Genomic DNA, 17,511 nt, shown 5'->3' on the forward strand with positions numbered 1-17,511 from the left:
ACTGTGAGTTGTCAAAAGGTAATAGTACGTCTTTCCGTTGTTGTCCTGAGATTGATAGTGTTTTTATAAAGAAAGGTGTGGTAAGTGTTTTATTTGATGCTATTTCTTATGCAATTCTTTGAACATATCCATATTCTAATTTGTTAGGGTGTTCTTTAATGTTATGATGTAACTAAATCAGTATAATTTTTACTGTGGTAGTAGTGGTCATTTACTAGTGATTCTGCTATTTTTTTAGAGTAATATTAATTATAATTATAATACTCGTATTTCAATAAAAAAAGTAAAAATAGTCAGAAAAAAAAATGTGCTTTTTATTGTTTTCTTTTATTTTGTGCGCTTAAATAATTGAATGTATACCTTTAATGTGGATTTCACTACAAGCTGAACCTTAAACGGTCATTCGTTGGTGCGTTGACCCTATTTCTTGAATGTTTTAATATTTCATGTTTAATTAGGAGTATTATAATGTACGCAGTTGTCTACGAATGTCCAAGTCCCCAATCAGATTATTTTCTTACATTCCATATTATTTCTTTTTACTGGATTTTTGGTAATACTAAAATAATATCAACTGACGTTCAATACCTTTTCGAAAATTGCATTAATTAATGTAAAAAGTGCGCAACTTTTGGTGAGAAGAATCTAGTTTGACACGTGCAGAAAGAATTTTATTTATTTACACCTTTTATCAAAAATACAATTTCACGTTTACTTTGCCCAGCTAACAAAGGTACATACCCCGTTCCAATCTAGGCAATTACATTCTAATATATGATAATAGTTAAAAAAATAATAGAGAACACAGACTTATACAATATAAACTTACTCGTATACATATTTTGATACATATACATACACACATACATATATATATATACATATTTATATATACACACATATATACACATGTACATACACACACACGTCCATTCACCCATGCGCATACACATACATACATTCATAAAACATAGACAATTTATTTATTAAGCGGAACTTCATGGTTACCATCTGTGAACATATTTTTTTTAATTATTCTTTATTTCCATATTTTATTTTTGACAACCAGTAACAATCTCCAATCCATGGCATTCATCAACTTTTCTGACCCCCTACGGCCAATGTCATGAAAGAGCGAGGTCAACATCTTCCGCAACTTGACAACACTCCCGTCTCTCCACGATTCTGGCAAAAGGTTATGGACCTTTTTGCCCACGTAATAGTGTTGTCTCGATGCCAGAACAGCGTTGACCCCTTCACTTAGTATCAGATCCCTATTAGAGTGTCTAGTATTATGGTTGTGGTTGACGCTTGGGTAAATGTCTCTATTTATGTGTGTAACCACTACCGTTCTCAATATATACTGTTGAATAATATTCAGTACTCTGAATTCTTTGAAGAGCAAGTCACTTGGATAACGAAATGTTTTTTTTTAAAATGACTTATATTCGAAAATATTTTTTTTATGATTTGGAATTCAATCATAAACAAGCACATATGTACCTACTTATCGATGAAAAGTCTTTTTCCAAACTAATACCAGGCAAGTCAACGTTCGAGCAGGACAACGTCTATCGGGTCCGCTAGTATTAAATATAATGTTTGCTGTGCGGCTTACCTATTAGGAGGTTTACTCCCTCTGTGAGGTCCTTGTCATAAAGCGTGACCAGCTTCTTCCCGTCAACAAGGAGGGGAGTTATGTCTAATAAAACACCCTCAGTGACGTCACAATGCTCGTGACCTTGACGCGTCACCTGGTATACGGCGGTCATCGGGGCGTGGTGCATTCTAGAACAAAATAAAAAAATAAATGAATATATTCAGTTAGTAGTAAAGTTTTATTAAAACAGATATCGAATTACAAGTTACTTGTTCTAGAAAATGAATGTGCCTAACTTTCTTCATGCTTCCGTTGCCTATAATAAACCTACAAGAATGAGAATGTAATACCCAAACCAACCATATATAGACAATGAGGAATTTCAGCCCAACGGGAAATAGGATACAAAAAATGTTTTCTGCGCGCGGTAAAAATTAGAGCATTAAATTGTAAGGCAAAGTTTCTTGAAAATAAATACACGAAAAAAATAATAGAAACGCACTACTTTGAAGGATGTCACTGGTTCATATGATTCAACTAACGATACGAGAGCTGTGAAGGATATCCGCTTTGCTTACAGTAAACAAACCAATCGGAAGAACTGACAGAGAAAAACCTCTGAAGTCACACGCGGAGTTATTTCCGAAATGCAAAACTTTAAAAAATCAAAAATATTTTTTGTTTTTAATATTGTCTTAGTTTAATTGTCTATTAAACAATAAAATGATTAATAAAAAAAATACTGAACTTTCTTATTGCGAAAGCGCATTTGTAAATATGAAAGTTAACTAACTATAGGCAGAATAATTAATGTTACACATAGTGTAAAGTGAACTAAAAGCAAACAATAACTGAATTATCATAAATATAACAACATAAGGGAAAAACGCAGGATCGGTCTTCAAAGATTTGGACATATCCAGAATGCTATTTTTATTGATTTATATAAATACTTAATCATCATTCCATGTCCGCTTCCTAGTTGGAGTATAAAGTATCAACAAAGAGCCTCCATGCGTCTCTAATAGCTGCCAACTCCTTTGTGTCCTCCCAAGTCAAGTTTTCGTCCTGAAGTTCTGACATGAACTGCCGACAAACAAGCAGCAGTGGACGTCCAAGACGCCGAGAACCTGATGCCTTGTAAAGTAGGCAAGCGTTTTTAAGGCTCTCCGGAGGCATCCGCAATATATGGCCTAGCCAACCGTATTGCCTCCAATTGACGACAGTTGTCCCTGGAGTCTGCTGCGTCGTTCTCTAATTACTTCATTCCTCACAAAGTCAAACCACCGACACCCAAGATTCTTCTGAGACGCCAATTCTCAAAACTCAGAATTTTCCAGCTTTGGGCCCTAGTGAGGTAGGATAGGAGGTAATTGAGAATTTGTAATATTTAAAATTGCATAATTTTCATCTCTAAAGATGACCATAAAATAGTGAAAGCGTTTATTGAATAAAATAAACAGGCAAACGTGCACAAGTATTGTTTTTAACTAATCAAATAAAAGTAAATATTAACCAAGGAGTTACAAATACAGCTGATAGCTAATATAAAAATGATAAATTATAGAATTTTACTAATAATTATGAATTATATTTTTACATGTCGTGGAGAAATAAAAAAATAAGTCATAAACGAACTTTCGATTTCAATTAATACTGGGTCGTTACGCCACGACAGGCCACTCCACACACGACATAACAATGTAATCCTACCTTTACGATGACAGTTTTTTTTACGTTTGTGCTCTGTAATAATACTCAAATTAATAATGGAACGTCTTACACTCACCACATTCCCTAGCTTGTTAGAATGTGTCTTTCTATAGTGAATTGTATAAGACGTTGGTAAGAACTGATAAATAATAATAAAATAAATGAAGATCGCGATTACAATGGGAAGTTAATAGAGTTATTATTATAGTTTTTTTATAGCGGAAATGTAAATATTTGTAAAAAAAAATTGAAGTATCTTCGTCGGTAAAATTCAACTAAATATGATAAACTCGTAGCCACTTTCAAGAAACGCCTCAAACATCTCACTGCATTTTTTTTCTTTTTCATAACTGTTTATTTTTTTTCCTTTTTTTTTCTTTTCTTTGTTCCCCTTTTTTTCTCTCTTTCCATACACACTATCTGATCTCACATTCCTCATCATTTAACATGCATAACATAATGTACTTTTGTAATGTACTTAATGTACTTATAATGTACTTTTTTTATTTTATTAGTTATTTATTTGACGGACTTATGCAGTCCATTCTAACGATGGTATATACAATTTTTTATAATTAATACAGGCACTAATAAAATAAAATACAACTTAATAAAATTAAAGCTAGGACAAAAAAAAATTACTACCTCAAGACAAGATCTGGTCTATTTTAGTGATTTTTTTAATCTATAAAGAAACACCAATAAAGTCCAGATCTTGTCTCGAGTTTACAATACGACACAATCAGGACATTGGTGCATGCAAGCCATAGTTTGTACTGTGGTGATTGAGGAACAGCACATTATTATTTCGCAACCGGCGGATTGGAACATTGAATGCCACTTGTTCTAGTAACGATGGTACATCAATTAAGCCATTTAGTAAATTAAACATAAATATGGAGTCAATGATAGTAAAGTTAATATGTGCAAGCTTTATCTCTCAATTAAAAAACAACTGTTTAATATTTTGTATATCTATCTTATATACGTACCTATCTTATGTACGTACCTATCTTCTGGTATATATTGATGTTTTTGTTAGTACAAAATTTTGACCAATCTCTTTTTTTGTCCGATCTGTTTTTTGATTGACTGGAATATATTGTTGTTAGCAATGAGTCTGCCAAAGTACTTATTCTTTGTACTTGAAGTTTTAAATAAATAAATAATACAAAAAGTGAAAAATACACATTTTTCGATTCGATTTATTTTTCGATTTCGACTTCGAAGATTCGATTTAACTTTACAAATAATTGAAAATAACTCAATTAACATCCCATTGTTATCAAGAAAGCGGCCCTAGAAGTATAAAAAATCGAAACCCTCGTTAGCAAAAAGACGTTATTTATGGATTAACTCTGACATGATTAAATACTACGATATTTAAGATGACCTAAACCCATGAATATTTTTCACCTATTATCATTTTTGTACAACTACTTTTTTCAGTACAATCGTAATTATCTAGTAGATTAGGTAATTAAAAATGTGGGCTTTACTAACATTCGATTTATTTTAACCTCTGCTGTTTTCAAAGAGATATTTTTACCGTAATCGTAAATGTATTTTTAATGGATTTTACGATACGTGTTTCCTACATTACAGGGAGTTTGAGAGGGCCTCCCTGTGTTTACACTTCACCAGAAAAACCAAAAGCTAAGACTTAAAAGTATAATGAAAAGGCTTTAAAAGGAGATTCCATTAATTCTTGGATTTGTTGCGTGTTCTATTTCCGGGTCTGAAAAACCACACGCAGACAGCGGAAATGAAAACCGAATCCAATCAGATTAATCCTTACGGCGACATTAAATACTAAAGTTAGATAAATTTAAAAGGAGAAATTAAATAAAACTTTCTGTGGAACTTTAATTTATTAAAGATCCACACGACTGTTCTAGAGATAAAACCTTTTTTTGATAGTTAAAAACTTTTATGGTCTTTGTTTTCTTCGTGTTCTATCGCTTGTCTTTTCAGTCTTGTTTCGTTTATTTTCATTATCATCATTTTTCTTTTCTTCTTACAGTATATTTTTCATTTTTCCAATCGAAGAAATACCCGAAGTTAGTAAAAACAAAATGACCCTAAATTCACTTATGGCGAACTAAAAAATAAAAGGGCATTAGAGATGGTTAAAAATGAAATTAATGGACAGTTCCCATGCGGATAAAATTAAAAGCATGACATTAAAATGAAAGCTTGAGAATAGGAGTTAACTTTAGCCTTAAATCAAGTTATATAAATCAATGTATTTAAAAAAAGTTTTTCTATTTATTTATAATTTTTTAAAACCCGTTTGGGGTATATAATTAGTTCGTGCATAATAAGTGCTATTTACAATTGGCTATCTCTTTATTGTTTCGTTTAAAAAAAAATGGTTTACTATGGGAACTAGAACTATCCAAACCCTTAAAAAAGCACAGTTTTATCTACTGTCTTCAGGTGCATAGCGCAATTTTATTTTGATACTCTGTCTAAAAAAATAACAAAAACAGTTCAGTTTTGAGGTGCGGAAAACGGTAGAGCGAAAAATCAAATTGTCTATTCTAACAAAAGGTCTGACATGCAGTAGTCTTTTTCGCACATTACCGGGGAGGCATCTGCAAGACAGTAAAATAATTTTCGTGTGTGTGTCGGGTATATAATTTTTGAGCACCTATTTATCAAAATTCTCTGTCCTTACAATTTATCTAAACCGAAACACAGAAATAATAATGTATTCGTACATATTATCTAATTTGGACTTAATACAATAATTGATATCAAACATTCAATCGTGTTTATTTAATTTATTTAGCAAGACTTATTTAATATATTTACTAGGGGAGACCGATGAAAGTTGCAACAGCTTTTACATTACCTAGTATATCTCAGCCAAAAATAGCCTCACCCCTATGAAATTGATATAATCTAACAAAGCCAATTCTATTCACTATGTAATCTAAAAAAACAGATGTAAAAATAATCAGGATCAGTGAGAAAATCGCCTAAAACTAACTAACTCCCCGCGTGACAACTCTCCTAGTACAGAGGTAAGTTGACACAGAGGTCAAGGTGGGTCGTAACAGTTTGATATTTGGGGATTATAAAAAAGAAAATTCATAAAAACGATAGTTTTGTTAATTAAAAGAAACTTGAACAATGTTTTGAGTATGTCCAAATGTTTGCAGACTGGCTGGATTTCCTCCCTAGGGAGTTATTCAGATCTAAATTTGTTGCAACAAAGAGGTAAAACATTTAAGAGAGGGGTATATGGAAGTCTAGGCATTTACGGGGCTTATGGCCTGTCATTGGCTGGTTTTATTGGCCACTTTACACACTGTGTAACATAATTTATTAAGTCATAAGCCCTGTTTCAACTCTCCTCTTTAATCAGTTATTTCACATATAATGTGTTGTGTATATTTGATGAATTGAAACATTGTTCAGTTTATTCTTCTTGTTACAGAATGCCCAATCAATATGTATGTTATCAATATGGAAGTAAAACAACGTGATTTCAAAGATGAAAAAGAGAAATCTAAGAAGGCTAAAGGAAAGGACCCAAGTCAAAAAAATAAACTGACGATGACGGAGAAAATTGTTATTTTTGCCTGAGTTGCCTCAAGGCCTTTGCAAATGAGGAGTAGGTTCAGTGGATTGAATGCAAGGATGGTCACATGAAGAGCTTCAATATATATGTCATAATTACTAGTACTAGATTTCGGACGAAACTTGATTTATGACTCTGTTGCTATAATTTATTATGACTACAAGATTAAATTTAACCAATATATTATATCGGTGTCGTGGTGTAATGGTCAGTTCATTTGCCAACCTTGCAAGAGGTCTCGGATTTGATTCCCGACATGGTTGATATGAAATATTAATTTTAAAAGCGTGTTTTAACGCTAAAATATTTCAAAGTCCATGGACAATAAAACACGCTGTGATTGGTGTACCAATTCAATGGCCCATGCACCATCCATTTTATTTTATTTTATTTAACAGTTTTCTTTTTTTACCTTTTTTTTTTTTTTTGCACCACAACAGGCCAGGAGGCCTAATTACAGTGGTGAATTACATCACAGAGCACCCAGACTTGAGAAAAATCACATTTTAATTTTTGTGTTCTCACCGGGAATCGAACCCGGAACCTTCCGTGCGTGAGTCAAGCGTCTTGACCACTACACCACGGAGTTTATATATATATGCAATATTTATACATATAAGGGCGGGCATACTGCCTTAAGGCTTTTTCTTCCTACCTACCCAAACCGTTCAGTTTAAGAAAATTATATATACATGGACATATTGAATTAACAATTTTATACAAAAATTAAATACAAAGATTAACAAAATAAAAATATATATAAAAAAAAACACCATGAAGAGAGGAGAGAGGATGGGGAGAAAAGAAGAAGGATAAAGGAACAATTTAAATATTTAGATGGTGAAATTTCAATATTGACTTAAATGTAAATAAAGAAGGGGCGTTTCTAACATTAGGTGCGGAAAGGGAATGATGATAATGATGATGTAGATTAACAAAAACAAACGTAAGTTGTTGTTATGGAATTGTAAGATGATGAACATGTGCGTTAATATTTGTGTTTTTATGATAATACGTATGATTTTGTTTGTAAATTATATTGTCCATCTGGCTATGTAAAAGAGTATATTTAAAAAAAATAATTATCAATCAGTCGATCGCGCATTGCTACGGTTTTCTCAAATAGTAATTCCAATTTCAAGTTCTAATCTAAGGCGTCTCGAGGATTAAAAGAGACGTTAAATTGACAAGGTGATTTAAGTGAAATCCAAAGTTATTAATTTACAAAATTCTTTCAGTTAAGCCTCTCATTTATCCTAGAAAAAAATTCAATTTATGTTAAACGCCTTTTTCAATTTAAATATTCTTTGTAAGTAAATTTAATAACGGGAATATTGCCATGAATACAGAATGGAATTTTTGATGATAATAGAAGAACGTTAAGTAACATTAAACCAAGCTTATCAAAGTGATTTTTATTTTGTTGCGTTTTCAGGTATCATAAATTTACTAAACATAAATTTAAATTTTCGTTTATATTCCTGACTAACAAGAAATTTCTTATGTTGAGATAGGACAGGTTTTTAATACACTGGGTTTTGACAAAATTCATGCCCATTTTTTCCCATATTTAAAAATTAGTACCAAAGGTTTAAAATAATAGCACAGGGTATTAATTATTCTAAGACATTGTATTTGCTTTTACGTTACTTACTCGTATATTACATTATATGATTATTAATTCTAAATGAACTCTGGTACAAGCATTACTACAACCCATTTTAGATTACGCTGATGTTTCCATGACTGATTTAAGCTGTAAGAAACTCAATAAACTTAAACGACTTTTTGGTCTTAAGAAATATGACTACATTTCTGATTATCGTAGGCAACTAAAATGACTCGAAACAAGACAGCAGAGAGACTATTATTCCCTCTCACTTCTGTTCAATGTACTTCATAGTCCTAACGCTCCTATATCCCTGCGTGAAATTTTTCAACGCTTATCATTTCATGGTTTATCTCTTTGTTCTAATTCTCAAGGCACTCTCTTAGTACCCATCCACAATTCCTCTTTCTTTTCTAACTCATATTATAGTGTCCATGCCGCTCGACTGTGGAATCATCTCCCATCCACTGTCAAAGATGTAACTACATTATCTCTGTTTAAATCCCGTCTTAAGAAACATCTCCTTTCTCTTCCTTAATCTCTACTTCTGTCCTCTTTCCTCCTTTTTTCTTTTTTTCGTTGATTAAAAATATTAATAAGGGTAATTAATATATAAATACGTTTATTTCTATTTTTATTTAACTTTGGCTTTTTTTTTTTTTTTCTATTGAATAAATTTTTACTAGAGTTTGAATTTGAATTTTAAAAATTTAACTTTTATTTTATTTGTTAGTTGGAATAAATTGGCATTTGCCAATAAACCCGCCAATGTACAATTAAAATGATGTATAAAAAGTTGAATAAAAAAATGGAATGAGAAGTAGACGAGAGTGAGCATATTTGTGAAGTAATACCTTGAATACCTTGAACTATTGACTTCTTTTCTAAGATAATGATGGAAAATTCAGTATTGATCAATTTGTTAGTGGAAAATAAGTTTTGTCCGATTTTTTTCAAGAGAAAACAGCAAAAAAAAAACAATCGAGTTGTTATAAATACTATGATTATTTGTTTGTAATAATGATGTAACTTTTTAAAATGTAAATTTTTTTTGATACTAAAAAAAGTTTTATCAATAATGTAAATAACTTTATTTTAAATTATTACTGATACTAAATAAATTTAATTTTATTACTCTATAACGTTATTGTATTTTAATTTATTATTTATTTATTTATTTTTCAGTTCACAAACCGTAAAAGATATCACAATATAAATACAATTCATAAAATAATAACACTAAACATCTTTCACCAATGTGAACACAAAAAAAAAATTGTGGTCCCGTGGATAGTGTTGCGGACTCACGGATCAGAGGTCCGATGTTCGAACCCCACTCTACCCCAACTTGATTTCCATTTTCTAATAGTGAGTTATTTATAACTCACTATTAGAAAATGGTCACCAAAATTAAAATATTTGGGTAAATTATAAGAACGCTAATATTTCTTTTCTATAAAAAAAAAAATGTTTAAAGACCAAAATTTAGTTTTCATTATATTTTATTAAAGCAGTTTATTAGAATTAACGTAAGATTAATTTTAATAAAATTTAATTTAAGATAGATGCAATTTATCCAATTGAATTTAATTTTACTAGATTATTAATAAAATCTCGTAGTAGTAATTAATTTTTTTAAATGTATATCAATAAATTATAGTAATAATAGTCACAATAAAATAACAAAAATAAAAAACAATGCGTACTCTTATTAAGTGTATCCGTTTTATTATTGTAGTGCATGTTAGTTAGGGTGAGTGTATATATTTAGGGTGTTTGAGGGTGTGTGTATATGTGTATGGGTGTGTGAGTATTGTGTGCATGCGAGACTATGTAGTGAATATAAGTGGACCTATTGATCAATGATTATAAAAAAATATCTTTTTTTAAAAAAAAAAACCTTAATAAGGAAACGAAGAAAAAAAACTTAATAAGAACGCTCCGGCCTAAAATCCAAATTTAAAAATATGTAAAAAAAAAAACAAATAATAAAATTCATTATCATATCACTTTATTATTTTTTTAATGATAATTCTTCTTTTCCTTCAGTCTTGTTATCTCTACTGCTGGGTAAATGCCTCTTTAAATCGTTGTTCCTCATTTCTATCCCCCACTGGCCTACTTTTTTCATCCATTTTCTACCGGCTATCGAGGCAATGTCGTCAGCCCATATTTGATCATTAAATTGGTCATTTTGCTGAGACCTATCCTCATCATTTAGAAACATTGATATTTTAGTTTATTATTTAACAATAATTGAAAAAAAATGTATTACGGTGATAATAAATTGAATCAACATATTGATAATTTAAAAGAATTCTTTTGAATTTAATTACTTTCGGGAATTTTAATTATTTTTTCTTTCGTTTGAAAATGCCCCCACATACACGCACTCTAACATATTTATTCACATACGAACATACACACACATTCATATACACAAATGTCGCACAGTTGCAATTTTGCAAACTCTATTCTTATAACAATTATTGAGTTTATCCAAATATTTGCAAACTGGCTGGATTTCCTCCTAAGCGCGTTATTTAGATCTAAATTTGTTGCAACAGAGACTGAAAACATCTTTGAGAAGGGAATAGCCAATGATAGGTCATAAGCCCTGTAAATGCCAAGACTTCCATATTCCCTTCTCACGAATGTTTTCAGTCTCTGTTGCAACAAATTTAGATCTAAATAACTCCCTAGGGAGGAAATTTAGCCAGTCTGCAAACATGTGGGCAAACTCAAATATTCTTAAATTAACTAACTGGCAAAAAAAGAAGTATATAAATTGGAAAATTGTTTTCAGGCGTTGCCTAGAAGTTGAATTGGTTCAGCCGGGTGAATCTCACCCACAAGATAAAGGTTTCAGCCCTCAATCCTCAGAAAGGTCAACAGAGGGAAGAGTTGAAGTAATGGGTATGTTTAAACATAGGGAGAATGGTGAACGTTACACAGTGTGAAGTAGTTACTTAAACCAACCAATGATAGGTCATAAGCCCTGTAAATGCCTAGACGTACATATTCCCTATTCAAAAATGTATTTTCTTACATATTATGTTTTATTATATTAATTATCATCATCATTCCCTTTCTGCGCCTAATGGTGCATAGGGCACTGAATTGTTACACCAATCGCAGCATATATCAATCAATTTTGTTACATGTAGTTAAGGTGATTAGTCTTACGCTTCAGGTACCAGTCCAGGGACTATGAAATATTATACCGATATAAAACACCCGTTAAAACAAATACCATATTTCATATCAAACATGTCGGGAATCAGACCCAAAACCTCTTGCACGGTAGACAAACGCGCTGACCATTAAACCACGAGGCCAACATTATATTAATAGTTAATTTTTTCTATCGGCCATAGTATAGTAAATATATTTCTACTATTATTTCTAGCGGTTAAAATCGAGAATAAAATAAAATTTTAACCTTATGCATATCGTTTGGGTATGTTATGTTAAATTCAATTTATTTCTGATAAAACAGCAGTAATTTCTTTGCGAGTCGGCGACAAAATTCCGATGACGTCATATTAAGATTAGGGCTTATTAATCGTCCTAGTAATAACATTCTCCAAACTTTTTGCTTGGGGTTCGACGCCGCGAAGCTTTTCTCATCGGAAAACAGAAAACTACCCTTATTTCTCACCCCTACTTCGCGTCGGAGGCTTCTCAGTTTTCTGGGAGCTGAGTCAGCCATCTTTCAGCAGTTTTGTTGAAATATTTCTTAAAATCCATCACGTTTGGTTCGGTTTTTATAAATTCATATTTTGTTTGGATGTCAATACAATACTCGGTTGAACAATATTGTTGTGCTGAAATTTTGAATTTATTCAGTATAAACCCATAAAACATGATTTTTTTACCAACTGAAATGACAATCAAAAACTAAAAGTATATTTCAAAGGAACATGTCTAAAGTAAACATAAATTAAATGTATAAAAATAAGCTTGAAATGTACGTATGTCCGTAATCATGGACACGTGTGACGTTTCATTCTGTCTCGTTTAAAAACATCGTAGAATAATCGGGTTGTGGTCCTGTGGCTAGTGTCTCGGACTCACGGACCAAAGGTCCATGGTTCGAATCCCACTCTACCCCAACTCGATTCCATTTTCTAATAGTGAGTTATTTACAACTCGTTGAAAATGGCCCTCAAAATTAAATATTTGGGTAAATCATAAGAACGCAAATATTTCTTCTTAACAAAAAAAAAAAAGAAGTATAAATTAAAATAAGTTTGTAAATGCAAAAGTTTATTTTAACTTAACAATAATGGATAGTTAATAAAACTTTTTTTAAAATTCAAAATAAATAAAACTTAACATCTGCTGGTGTAAAGGTAGGATTACATTGTCAAGGCGCCTTACAAAACACACGAGAGCAATGTTATTTTTCTATAATAAATATGCATATAAGCGATACGCGACAGACGGCTCCCATACACACGACATATAGGAAAAACAGGTTTTTTAAACAATTTTAAATTATAAGAGAAATATTTTTTACTTCTTATTAGTGGTATAAAAAAATATTTCAAATTTATTATTTTGAATTCCCATGAAAACGATACATTGCATTGGCCACGCCCCTAATGCGTCACGATTCGTGTAAATTCTAAATTTTGTTCGTGACCGTTTAAATTTAAATATTAATCGTCACGAATTTTGACGTCACTATTATCAAGTCCAAACATGTTGTGTTTTTGTGGGGAAATGAAATATTGAAAAATATGTATTTTAGAATATTTTTTTATTTTTTTAAATTTTATTATGTATTTTTAAGTTATGTGTGAAAACATGTCGCGTTTTTGTGTGGATATATTTTTTAATAATCTCTTTTTTAAAGTTAAATACGAAAACAATTCTCCACAATATTGATTTTGAAAACACAATTACTTTTCTAAATCCATTTCATATATTTTTATCGGTTTTCATCGTATGTGATATTTCTCTATTTAATATTTACATAATATGTTGTGAAACCATAAAAATATTTACCATCGTAATCATAATCATCATAATTTCCCTGGTGCACTGGGCAGTGCATTGGTGCTCCAACCACAGTGAATGTTGATAATTTTTGTTACATGGCAGGTATAGTGATTAATCATAAGCTTGTCAATTGCAAATAGAAGAACATTTTTTTTTTATTAAAAAAAAACTATCCAACCCAGGACCTCAACAATGGTAGGCAAATACGCTAACTACAACATGACGTGGTGAATTTATCTCCTGCAATCGATTCCCCTTTTCATGACTTTTTATTGAGTTATCTCTACAAAATGCCTGAAATATAATTTTGTTTATTAGTGTCTTATCTCGATTAATATTTATGTTTATATTGGTTTTTTAATAATACGTAATAAACAATAATTCAAGTATTTTTAATTCACACAAATACATAAATATTACAAAAAAAATATAATAATAACGTATCCCAAACTCTTTGAGGCCAAGAGCCTTGTGTTGAGTTGGGATACAACATAATGGAAAGTAAAACCACGTACATAATTAAATAATAGCAAAAATAAAAATTCAATGTTTTTACATAAACATTAATCTATTTTTAAAAGCATCTGGACAACACGCTTAATAGTATGTAAATCTATGCAATATCTCGCAGCAGTCTACTGCAATGGTCTCTTCTCTTAGACAAAATCCAGACTTGTACACTCTTTCTTAAAATGGCTTTCGTTTTAGAGAACTTAATATTTTCATCTAGGACATTAAACACTCTTGGTGCCACAAACAAGAAATTCCTTTGAGCAAACGTCGTACGTGTTTAAGGAATTAAATTACAGAAAAACCTCGTACGAACATTGAGCTGGGATCTACTCTTCTAGCCGCATGACTAGAAATGTGTCAATTACTCTTTTAAAAAAATGTACCTACTTAGTTATCTTTAATATTTCATAATTGATTTTGGTGTGAAGTGACGCATTATTTGCTCGTGCCTCCAACGGCAGTGACTGCAACTTTTCATGCTAGATGGCGTCCAATACCGAGTTTCGCGCTAGAAATTTCCGCGCGAACTTGCATGCTTCCCGCGCAAACTAGAATTTCTCTCGCCGAGTGGAATTTGAATTTCTCGCGAGGGGGATTCTCGCAGAATCTCGACACAGATTAATGAGGGAAGGAAGTGGTACAGCATAAACATTCGTTACACTTCCGAAGACGCCCCCGTGTTTGGAAGATGCCCCACTTACGGGGGCCAGTGAGGTATGTTCTATTTTCCAGAGGCATCTTAATGCGTTTTCATGCGTTTTCATGTATACAATGTGTGTTTGAAAAATAATTTACAATCCCAGCAAGAATGATGTATTTTGTAAAAGTATCGATTCAAAAACGTGGTAGGAAACCCGTCTCTTCGTCAAGATACCAGTTAAAATAATTTACTACGTCTCTAAACCGGTAGCCATAGACCAAAAGTCGGTAAATATAAATACTTAATAGCTTTAAGTTTTTTTTTATTTTAACATATTACAACAGATATGAAGAACATTTAAGATAAGGTAATTTAGAAGTCTAGGTATCTACAGGGCTAATGACAGATGAAATAATTGAAGGAATATAGATGTTTAAATATAGGCAGAATAGTGAATGTTACAAAGTGTGTAAAGTGGCCACTTAAACCAGCCATTGACAGGTCATAAGCCCTGTAGATGCCTAGACTTCTAAATTACCTTCTCTTAAATGTTCTTAATCTCTGTTGTAATGTGTTAATATAAACAGCTCCCTAGGGAGTTGAATCCAGTCCTTGTCTACAAAAATTTGAACAAACTCAAAATATTGTTTTTTTTTTATTTTAAAGAAATTTAGTGTTTAAATAATTCGCCAAAATGTTTCAATTTTGGGGCCTATTTTAAACAAGCTGTGAATAAATCATTAATTGTGCATAAAAGTATTTAGCAATAATTAAGTTATAAATATTAGTTAGGTATATAAAGTATGTAATAAATATTCAATCTCCGACATGGTTGACATGAAAATATTTATTCAAAAAGGTGTTTCTTCACTAGAATATTTCGTAGTCCCTGGACTGGTAACTGAAGCGAAAGATCAATCATCTTACCTTCATGTAACAAAAATGATCAAGATACGCTGCGATTGATATACCAATGCAGTGCCCTATGCTTCTTTAGGTGCAGAAATTGAATGACGATGAAGGTATATAAATCTGCCGTCATAAGCAAAATGGCAGCTTTTCGTTAAAAATCACAAAATGCGTTGGATACGAAGGACATTGGACGCAAAGCTAGCCTTCTATGGATAGCGTTACGTGCGTCCAACACATGGCGTCTGTCAAAATTTGAAGCAAAAATATATACTAATTTTTTCGACAATATTTTGAGTTTGTCCAAATTTTGTAGACAAAGACTGGATTCAACTCCCTGGGAAGCTGTGAATATTAACATATTACAAAAGAGATGAAGAACATTTTAAAGAAGGTAATACATAAGTTTACGAATCTACAGGACTTTTGACCTATCGTTGGCAGGTTTAAGTGACAACTTCACACACTGTATACCATTTACCATTCTGCCCATATTTAAAATCTACATTCCTTCAATTCTGTCATCTGTTTATGTTTGTGAAGTTAAAGAGCTGAAGCCTTTATTAATGCTGGTGAGATTCATCTATTTGAATTTAGTCCTTATCAACAAAAAATTGGACAAACTTAAAATATTGTTGACAAAATTCACCTGATCCGTGAAGAAGTATAGAAATTGAAAAAATAAGATTTCCAGACGTTGCCTTGTATGTAGGTGAAATAATTCAATCGGATAAAACTCACCCGCGTAAATAAAGGTTTAAGCTCTTTAACTTCAGAACATCAACAGATAAAAGAATTGAAGGAATATAGATGTTAAAATATGGGCAGAATGGTGAATGTTACACAGTGTGTAAAGTGGCCACTAAAACCAGCCAACGATAGGTCGTTAGCCCTGTGGATACCGAGACTTCTATATTACCTTATCTTAAATATTTTTCATCTTGTTGTAATATGTCAATTTATTTATACGGTCATTGCAAGCAAGCAACTTGTGTGTTGAAAAATTTAAAAAGTCGAATATCGTTAAGTGATTAAATTCCTTCACAAAAAAATATTTAAAAAATGCAGAAATCAAAGCCACACTGGATGTTGTTAATGACGATTTTGAAGCGTCGCGTCGCGTCACTAGCAAAGTTAAAATTTGGAAAGCTAAATTTGTTCGTGATTGTACGAGTGTTTTTGATGATGACCACCCAGGACCCTCAAATATCGTCACTACAGCAGAAATCGTCAACTATCAAAGGCTGCAAACCTATCGACTGAGCGTGTAAACGCCATTATACACAAACATTTGAATATAAAAAAGCTATCAGCTTGATAGGTGCCGCGTTCACTCACTATCGACCAAAAACGCACAGGTGTGACGGATTCGGAGAAGCTTTTGGAGAAGAAAAAAATAAACTTATTGAAATTGAAATTGAAACTTGAAGCAAAATTATTTATCGGATAGGATGAAGAAGTTGAAGAGTCGCCTTAAAAAGTATATTGCCCCAAAAGAGGACTTTTTTGAAAAATAAATTATAAAAACCGCCAAAATCGTGGGTTTCCTTACTCTGGGTAGCATTCCGTCAAACGACTCTTTTACTTGGTAATGTTCTACAAAAAACTTTAAACCATTTGAGATGAAGTAAACTATTAAAAAAAATATGTACGAAAAACGACATAATGTTTTTAAAGTTCCTTTAGGAAGACCACAGTATCTAGAGATTTATTAGCAAAAAAACAATGTATATATAAGACGCACACCGGTTTTATTCTTAGAAACAATTGACATACTGTGTTTTTACTTACCTCGTGGTTTATTTGTCGGTTTTGTCGAGTTTAAAGGCCTCGTGATGTGATAGTCAGCGCGTTTGCCTGCCATGCAAGACGTCGTGGGCTCGATTCCCGACATGGTTGAAATGAAATATTAATTTAAAAGGGTGTTTTCA

The 17,511-nt window shown here is 31.8% G+C and overlaps 1 protein-coding gene across 1 annotated transcript in view; it reads right to left on the reverse strand.

Annotated features, from left to right (window-relative positions):
- The window catches only part of LOC148272271 (uncharacterized), a gene marked incomplete at both ends in the record, with an annotated part of 111,169 nt that overhangs the window by 31,387 nt on the left and 62,271 nt on the right, over positions 1-17,511 (reverse strand). The window contains one exon of the mRNA XM_088240264.1: positions 1,619-1,788. Coding sequence (XP_088096390.1) covers positions 1,619-1,788 — 170 coding nt within the window. The remainder of the gene's footprint in view (positions 1-1,618; positions 1,789-17,511) is intronic.

Source organism: Micrasema longulum, unplaced genomic scaffold, assembly GCF_059751315.1.
Source record: "Micrasema longulum isolate JH-2025_06_02 unplaced genomic scaffold, ASM5975131v1 h1tg002406l, whole genome shotgun sequence".
In the NCBI taxonomy this organism is placed as follows: domain Eukaryota; kingdom Metazoa; phylum Arthropoda; class Insecta; order Trichoptera; family Brachycentridae; genus Micrasema; species Micrasema longulum.